At 43.8% G+C, this 8441-nt stretch overlaps 1 protein-coding gene across 1 annotated transcript; it reads left to right on the top strand.

Moving 5' to 3' along the window:
* The first annotated feature begins 269 nt into the window (after positions 1–269).
* On the top strand, positions 270–8228 carry LOC118387527 (WW domain-binding protein 1-like). The gene is made up of 4 exons (XM_035775967.2): positions 270–547; positions 1477–1579; positions 1829–1996; positions 2257–8228. The coding sequence occupies exons 1-4, from the start codon at positions 485–487 to the stop codon at positions 2733–2735; spliced, it is 813 nt and encodes a 270-aa protein (XP_035631860.1). The 5' UTR covers positions 270–484; the 3' UTR covers positions 2736–8228.
* The last annotated feature ends 213 nt before the right edge of the window (positions 8229–8441 follow it).

Genomic DNA, 8441 nt, shown 5'->3' with positions numbered 1-8441 from the left:
ACAAAACTTAGTCCACTGTGTTAGTAACATATTTTAGTTCTTGGTAGCAGAAAACTGTATTGAGATCAAATATTTAATCGATGACAAAATTAGCAGAATTTCGGCCAAAATCCATATCGCTCAATCTTCTCCCACTGCCCGCCACTGGGCTTCCTTTCATGACCATATTTGGTGGTGAGTGGAAACGCCAACCGGATGCTTCAGATTGAAACATCTGGCTCATTGTTCTGTCTCTGGTACTAGTTTAAATCGCACCAGTTGCACAAAAGTAATGCTTCTCCAGTTGGTGTTGTATAGACACAACACCGCCCTCAAGTGGCTGGTGCAAAATATAACTCTTATTTTCTGGTTGAGAATTCAAACGCCTTTCGACAGGGACAAATTATGTCGCGTACGTAACGGTTTGAATTAGCTGTTCATTTCACAAGTTCTGGATCAACTGCTATATGATTCCCGTCGTGTTCTCGGCCAACAACGGGGAAAGATGCCACAGAAAACACTGGGATCCATTGTTGGTCTGCTTTGCACCGGGACCTGGTTGGTACAGGTAAGCGGCAGTTTGCTTTCATAGCGCTGTAGGCGCTTTAGACCAAGCCCGTGGATCGCAGCTGGAAGTAGGCCTTCTATTGTGCCTTTTTGTTTCCCCACAAAGGAACCTGGGCTCGCTCGCAACTCCAACTTTGCGTGAAGTCAGTTTGACCAAATCGTGTTTTTCTTGATATATTTACACAATGTTTATAGCTTGAAATACTTATACGATATTATCCGAAATCTTACCATATACCAATTTAGCTGCAGCGCAACATCTTTCAAGACTAGCTGATAAACTAGCCACAGCTAAATATCTCGTTAGCCAACGTTAACGCTTTCAAACATTTGTGGACAATACGGCGACATATTTTGTTATACAGTAAGTGGCCACAATTTGAAGTATATAAAACAAATAAATAACATCAATAGATGGCTGTTAGCTAAAACCCGTAAACAAACATAGCTAGCTAACATGCTAAATTACCAGTTAACGTTAGCTGGCTAACTGCGTTTTTCCTGTTGTTTATTTGTTGGCAGTGATGCATAGCTTGCTGTTACCGTCGTTAACTACTGGCCAAACATGTTTAGCTAGCTTACCTCTGTAACGTTAGTACCTAGTTAAAAAGGTAGTTAGCTAACCTTTTTAAAACTAATTTGTGAGGTCATTTGGCAGCTTCTACTATGACATTGTTGTATCATCCTGAAATGTCACTTAGCTAGCTATCACTGCAACACCTATTTTGATTTTCCGAACATTGAATGCGTCTACAATTTTCATCCCCAGTGAAAGTAGGTCTGTGCCTTTTGCAGGCATGCTTTCTACAGTGTTTTGTGCAGTAAATGCCAATGTGAAGTTAAGTCAAACAGTTGTGTATGCATAATACATAGCTTTCCTCATTTGTGTTTTGTAGGATGTCACTGAATAACATGCCTGTGTTTGTTTAGGGAAAGGAATTCTGTTTTGGAGTGAACAATGAGCAATACCGGTGTGAGATGGGCTACTGCTGCGGGGAGACAGAGTGCTGCACTTACTACTATGAGCTGTGGTGTATGTTCAGTGTCCTTTATTCTCTCTTTTTCTGGCACCACTCAGTCCCTCTTCCCCCGTTCCCATATTTATTTTCTGACAATATTTCCATGACTTATTCTTCATGATAGTAATCTCTGAATGTGTCACTTTGTTTTTTTGAGTCACTAATTTTACATGTTTTGGTGCCGAAATCAATAACATTAAACTTAATTAACATAAGCTGAAATTATTTGATGGGGAATGTAACTATGTGATTGTTTTGTGTAGGGTTCTGGCTGGTGTGGACCCTCATCATAATGCTGAGTTGCTGCTGTGCCTACCGTCACCGTCGGGTCAAGATGCGGCTGCAGCAGGAACAGCGGCAGCGCGAAATCAGCCTTATGGCCTATCAGGGAGCTTCTAGTTCCTTCATCTCCCCTCCACCCCTCAACTTGAGTGAGTCTTTTAAACCCTGCAGGACACTTATTACCCCCATCTGCACTGGGCTGGATGCCTCCAGACCCTACAGCCCTGAAATTACTTCACCTCTCCCTCTGAGTTAACTGTTTACAGTAACTAGGCCTGGTAGTTGGAGATGGTTCTTAGCAGATTCAGAACCATATCTGACAATTAGTGAATTAGTTCAACACCAGCTAACCCTATCTAGACTGGTAATATGGTTGACTCCTGTGTTTTTTTTGTGTATTTACTCCCAGGGTTCTGGACAGACTGCAAGCTTCCTGACTATGAAGAGGTGGTGGGTCATCCCCCGACTCCACCTCCGCCTTACTCTGAGATCCCCCCAGAGACCACCCCTCCTATCCTACTGCCCCCCATCCAATCAGAAGCTGCTGTGGTGCTGGAGCCCCCAACAGAGGACACCCCAAGAGAAGAGCAGGCCGCTACTTCCTCAGCAGACCAGGAATCCACATCTGCTCCCAGCAAATCAGAACGACTGGTGGAAGAGGAGCTGGTGACCCGGCGCAGGCATGTGACTGGCGACTCAGGGATCGAGGTGTGTGTGTGCCAACTGGACGAGAGCTCTGGGCCGGAAGAGGACGAGGAGCAGGTGTGTCAGGGGGCCAGGGGGGACTGCTGCTCTGCCTCCGAGCACCACCACATCAGACACAAAGAGAGAACCCCAGGGCCTCAGCCCAAAGGCCAGACCGCCAGCACCGGAGACCGCCTGATCTGAGCTCCACCACCAACCACCCAGAGGCTGCTGCTGCTGCCGGATCTGCGCTTTAGGGAGGGAGTGCCCTCATCATAACAATAACCCAGACACCACCAGCAAATGAAATGTCCCACAACGACTCACCAAATGAACCAGGTTGTCCTGCTCTTTGACATGCTTGTCAGTTATGATCCATAAAATGACGCCAATGATGACAAAGTTTATTTAAAAGATGCTTAGTTTGGCTAACGGTTTAATTCTTTAATACCCATGGATGGTCCCTCATCTGCTTTGTTTAGTTCTTGCAATGGTGATGATGAAAATGCCAACTTCTAGAGATCTACCAAGTGGCAAGAAGAGGTGCTGATGCTGGTACAGAATTGCCTACATCTACCCACCCACTTGTCCCTCACTCTCCCACCCAACTGTTTAGCCTGGACATTTTTCCTTTGGTCCTTCTAACATTTCACCTCTGTGGGGACAGGGCAGGATGGCGTACCACCATGGTCACCAATCCCTAGGCCCCAGCACATAGGGGCCAAAACATAAGATCATGCTACCAGACACAGTCCTGACCAGGGGATACAAACTGTTACGGATAGAACATGTTTTTGTTTTTGCAGCGGTTTGTGTGCGTGTACTGTGTAATCTAGGACACAGCTGCAAAGTGATGTCACCCCTGAGGTAATCTTGGCCTGCATCTGGTTTCCTTGTGGAGTGACAGCAGGGCTATTTGCATCCAGAGAGAAGGCTAGGAAGTGAAGATGTGCCTGTCTCTTATAGCGTCTTTCTGAACTGTGTCCCAATAACATCAGACTCCACCCCTCCTACACCCATCCCTCATGTCTCCACCAGTACTCCGGTCAACACTTGGCCAGACTGAAAGGTATTGAATGGACTGGAACGGATGTGATTATCTGGTCTGACTGGCCAAGTGAACTGAAGAGGTGACAATATCCCATTGCTGTGCCTGCAACTTGGTATCTATAAAAAGCATTGTGGTGGTCGACCGTGTATGTGTTTTCACAGACCGGCGGTGAAATAACGTGGCGTGTGTGTGGTGGGGTCAGCAGCATTTTGAAGGACTGACAGTCTCACCGAGTGGTAAGGGGTATGTTGTTGGGAAGACTGAAGTTTCAGCAGTGTAGTACTTTGTCCTGTATCATTTTCTTGTCTTTTTATTACTTCTCTAAAAACCTGCTTTAGCTGAGGCCACTATAACCCACATCAATGGCAAAGAATCTCTTATCCAAGGGATGCTGTGCGTGTGGAGTAGTGTAGTCTTATTTAGTGTATCCTCAGTGTCCTGGCCCCTGGTGTAAGTTAGTGCACTCAACTCACCAGGCTTTAGACCACTTTTCTTTTAAAAAATGCACTGGGTTCTTGCTTAGAGGGCATGAGTAATTAATTTGTGTGTCTGTGTAGGTAGATCTGTGTTCTGATTCGTCCTGTCAGCAACCGTGTGTTTTCGGGCCAGTGTTTTATATAGTCTACTACTCCCAGGCCATTGGCCCCGAGCTGACAATGATGAATCGCTGCTGTTTTTACCCAGCAGCAGCCGGAGTCTGATAGTGTCACTCCCTTTCCGCCACGAGTCCCCTGGCCATGTGGGACTCGGACGGAGTGAACCAAGGTTTAAGTATAGACACCATGTATCTAGTTTCATCATGTTATGACTTTGCACCGGGCCTGCAATGTGCTGTTGCATACGCCCTTGGCTTGCAGTGGTGTGAACATTGTAGAAGCAATGTGACAGATTTGTGTTGGTATTTTCCATTCAGTGGGATGGGGTTGGCTTTGCTGTTAGTGCAGCTGCACACTGTTATGATAAACCAGTGAAGTGCGTTGCTTGCCCAGCATGTGTCGAAGCACAGCCGTAGAATCGGGAGTGTGTTTTATTCTGCCGTTCCACCTAAAAGAATAAGCACAAAAGTCCAGCTGTCTTGGGTGTGTTTTAAATGGCAGTGAAGGTATGAAAGTTTTTTATTATTTAGGGTATTGATTTGCTTTCATGCAGCACTTATTGATCAAGTAGGTTATGGACTGATGCACTGTGTATTATTTCACTGCTAATGAAAAAGGACAGAAAGACATTAATTTCAACTATCAATCAATAAGTTGTCTGTCTTCAAGTGTTAAGTCTTGACACTATAAAAGTAATGCTGGAAAGTCAGAGGATAGTCATGCACTCACAAAGACTCACCCGCTCACATTAGGACACTAACATGTTTTTGATAAGACACCATAAGTTGCCTTGGTAGGTTGCTAGGGAACAGACATGAGGCTCAAGGTGCACCACAACAGAGGGGTAATCCTACGAAGCAGGTTTGATGAGTTGGCGAGATACCTTTGGTGAACCCTGAGTTCAACTCGGGATAACCAGTCATACGAAAGTGGCTCACATAGTATTCTAATTCCTGATTCTATGGTGGCTCAACTTTGAGCCAGGTACATTTCTATGGCAACGAATCCTTCAGCACTTACCTGCTCTGGGGTCGGCTAACTCCACTTATCATGAATGAAATGACTGGGCTGTGAGTTGAGGACTATGAAATCAGATTCCCTCCCACTTGCAAAGATTGTGTCATCACCCCCTTTATTTGAGGGATATGACTGATTTTAAATATTATCCATGGTTGTAGTACAGAGGAAGCCTGTGCTGTAATGTGAAGCTGGTTAGCTTTAGAACACCCTGAGTAGATCCAGCTTGCTTTGTAGGATACCCCTCAGAAGGCATATGAACACTCATTTTAAGTGCTCCTTCTGAGGCATAAGAAAATAAATGCCTTACTGTGGCACGGTCGTAAAATGTAGTTGGGGACAGGTAGACTAAATGTGTTTTGGCGTCTGTGTTTGAAGAGTAGGCGATTATATTCCAGACTTGTGCTTTGAAAGAAACCTAAAATGTTTTAGCCCCCCTCCCCCATGTTTGAAGCATGGTGTGCATAGTTTCTAGTAGTCCAGAGGAGTCCTTTTTATACAGATGGAGTCCGAAGTGTAAAATGATCTCCGTCTGATGTATCGATTGGCTCAACTTATTCTAGACTGTGGTTATGAGTTGCAGGAAATGTATCCGAGTGAAACCACAAGACGAGATCATATGTTGTAAAAGCTGGCATGTAGAATAGGTAACATTTATTTAGTCAGAACGCTTGTGTATCTGCTTCTCCCTGGTTATCTGTGGTTATTTGATCACTTTTTTTTCCTTCCCACCCCCATTTTCTTTAGTTATTGTATTTTTATTTCAAGGATATGATCTAGATAAGTTTGATATTTGAACTGACTTGAAAGGATGTTGAATTAGTACCAAACAAAATCATGTTAAGAAATCCTTTGTTTTAGTTTTTCTTGTGCTCATATGAGATGTTTGTTTTTTGAATGGTTGGGGGGGACTGACAAATGTAGATGCTAAAGTGCATTTATTTTTATGCAATATAGATAAATTAAGATTATGACGTTGAGGGTGTTTCATGTTTCTGAAAAAGAAAATGGGGACCCATAGTTTTTCAGTCCCATTGCTCACTACTTACTGGGCAAACTCTTGTTTGGCTTTCACATGTTTACCTAGATAAAGGGCTATCAGTCAGTCATGGACAAACACCCATCCATTTCATTCATCTGCTCTGTAATTTTCCTCTTACCTACAGTTGCAGACACCGGCGATATGTGAACGTAATTCTTTGGTCTTTTGTAGTACTCGTGTGAATAATGGGCGATGTGTATATTTTCAAGCATCTTTGGCCTTTTTGTTCCCTGTTCGCTTTTGTTTCAATGTTCACAGAGGCGCGTGAAGCTCTTATCCCTCGCTCGGTCTCTTCTTTCTCTCAAACCCCACCCAGTCCCCTATGGCCTCTCACCATATACCAGCACAGAGGGCACAAGCTAGGATCAGTGTCAGGTTGGGTATGTGGCCCCTGATGAGGTAACTAGCCCCAGGTGTGATAGTGATGGGGGCTTTAGCCATGGCTCATTGCATCCCTCTAGACCATGAGACACCCCCCCCTCCTCCGGAGGCCCGACCATACCGATCATGGTAACAGAAACTGTGGCAACCCACACCAATGTTTGTCTTTGTGAGATGGGGTTTGTCTCTGCATATATCATCCTTAAGATCATGCAGGCACAATTATCTTTTGAGATTGTTTGCCTGTATCTAAATTATCACTGTACTCAACCCACACGTTGTCTCATACACGCAATCCTATTGTCATGAATAGAAAACATTTGCCATCTTTCAGAATCTACCATTAGCACCAGTGCCATCAGTTGTCTGTTTCATTTACCTTGCTCACTACACCAAAGGCCTCCTTTCACCCTAAATTGTTCCTCTTTTCTGCTCCACGCGCCTCTGTAATGTACTGTAACTGACTAGCCTATGCAAAAAAAAAACAAACCCATTGATATGCTGCAATAACTCTTCTGTGTGGTTGCCAGTACAAGCAATATTACTCTCAGTACATGTCGCAAGTGTACCTCAGTTTATTTTTTGTTTTTATTGCTACTATGGTGTGTTTCGTGTGTATGCTTTGAAAGCAAATGTGTATATCTAAATGTTACCTCTTGGTGGGTTCGGGAGTATAGATAAAAAGCCATTCTAGTTAATTTTGTCTTTTGTTTCTGTTAGTCTTTAGTGACATGGATAGAAGTACAGTCTGCTGTCATTCTGATCTGCTAAGAATATTACTCCTGCTTATTATGAAGAAAAACTACATCTGTTTAACTTGTGTAAACTAAAGGAGTTTTGAATTATATTTTGTTGTATTAATAGTATTTAATCTCTCCTCAGAATAATATTATTCTGTTGGTCCTGTGGGTACCTTTGCCACTGTTCCACCCCTTGTGTGTTACGCTGTCATGGTGTATTTGTAAACAGTGAGATGGCTTGTTTTTATTGTATTTGAGACATTTTCAGTGACTACTTAATGGTTGCCTTCTCTCTTTGATTGCCCAACCTTTTCATATAGAAGATGGTGAATGTGACCTTTTATCAAGTATGGAAGCAAATCTAATCCCAGTGCTAGATAACAGAGTGGAGAAAATGATCAGGTCTCTTAAATGGGTTGTTTAGTGTACACCTCCGCTAGCCCAGGAGTTTGTTTTAGATGATCTCTCACTAAGGGGTGGGCTGCATTTGTAATCATACATCACCAAGGCAACAATGTACTCGCAACATAATCTAAGGAGGCTCTGTTTAACCAACATGAAACCCAGATGTTTCTTTCATTTCTCCCTCAACCATAGATAATGTCAGGCGGATGTCGATGTTGTGGCTGATGCGTATGTAGAAAGACTTTGCAAAACAAACACCCAGCTAGAGAAGGAACCAGTCGACCACAATCACAGACCCTTTCGTGTTCTTTTTCCTGTCTAGATCAAGCCCCCAAAAACGTGTAGGGGGGGAAGCACTCAAATTTGTGGTACATTTGAATGCTTTGGTTTAGTTGGGGGTCTGCTGTGTACTGTTGGGTAATTAGGATTTTATTTTTGTATAATAAAACAAACATTGGCACTGTTGTTTGGCTCTGACTTACCTTGAATGCTGTACTGTTTCTCAAGCCTATAGTGTTGACATTGATGGACTAGCTGAGGGCATAACCTACTCCACTCAGCCAGAGTGGCCCCACCCAGGCATCTGAAGCAGTTGAGATATTGATCTGGAGGAGGAGCACAGAAGGGCAGTGTGAGATGGTGCCTGAAGCATGCGGCTGTCATTATTGATGAGTACCC

The sequence above is a fragment of the Oncorhynchus keta genome, chromosome 13 (genome assembly GCF_023373465.1).
Source record: "Oncorhynchus keta strain PuntledgeMale-10-30-2019 chromosome 13, Oket_V2, whole genome shotgun sequence".
In the NCBI taxonomy this organism is placed as follows: Eukaryota; Metazoa; Chordata; class Actinopteri; order Salmoniformes; family Salmonidae; genus Oncorhynchus; species Oncorhynchus keta.
Note: the sequence above shows the minus strand (reverse complement) of the source record. Positions and strands in the feature narration are given on the sequence as shown.

Coding starts and splice junctions, on each gene's coding strand:
- LOC118387527 (XM_035775967.2), top strand. CDS start 485: ATGCCACAGAAAACACTGGGATCCATTGTTGGTCTGCTTTGCACCGGG. Junction 548..1,476: donor CCGGGACCTGGTTGGTACAG/GTAAGCGGCAGT, acceptor GTGTTTGTTTAG/GGAAAGGAATTCTGTTTTGG. Junction 1,580..1,828: donor TTACTACTATGAGCTGTGGT/GTATGTTCAGTG, acceptor TGTTTTGTGTAG/GGTTCTGGCTGGTGTGGACC.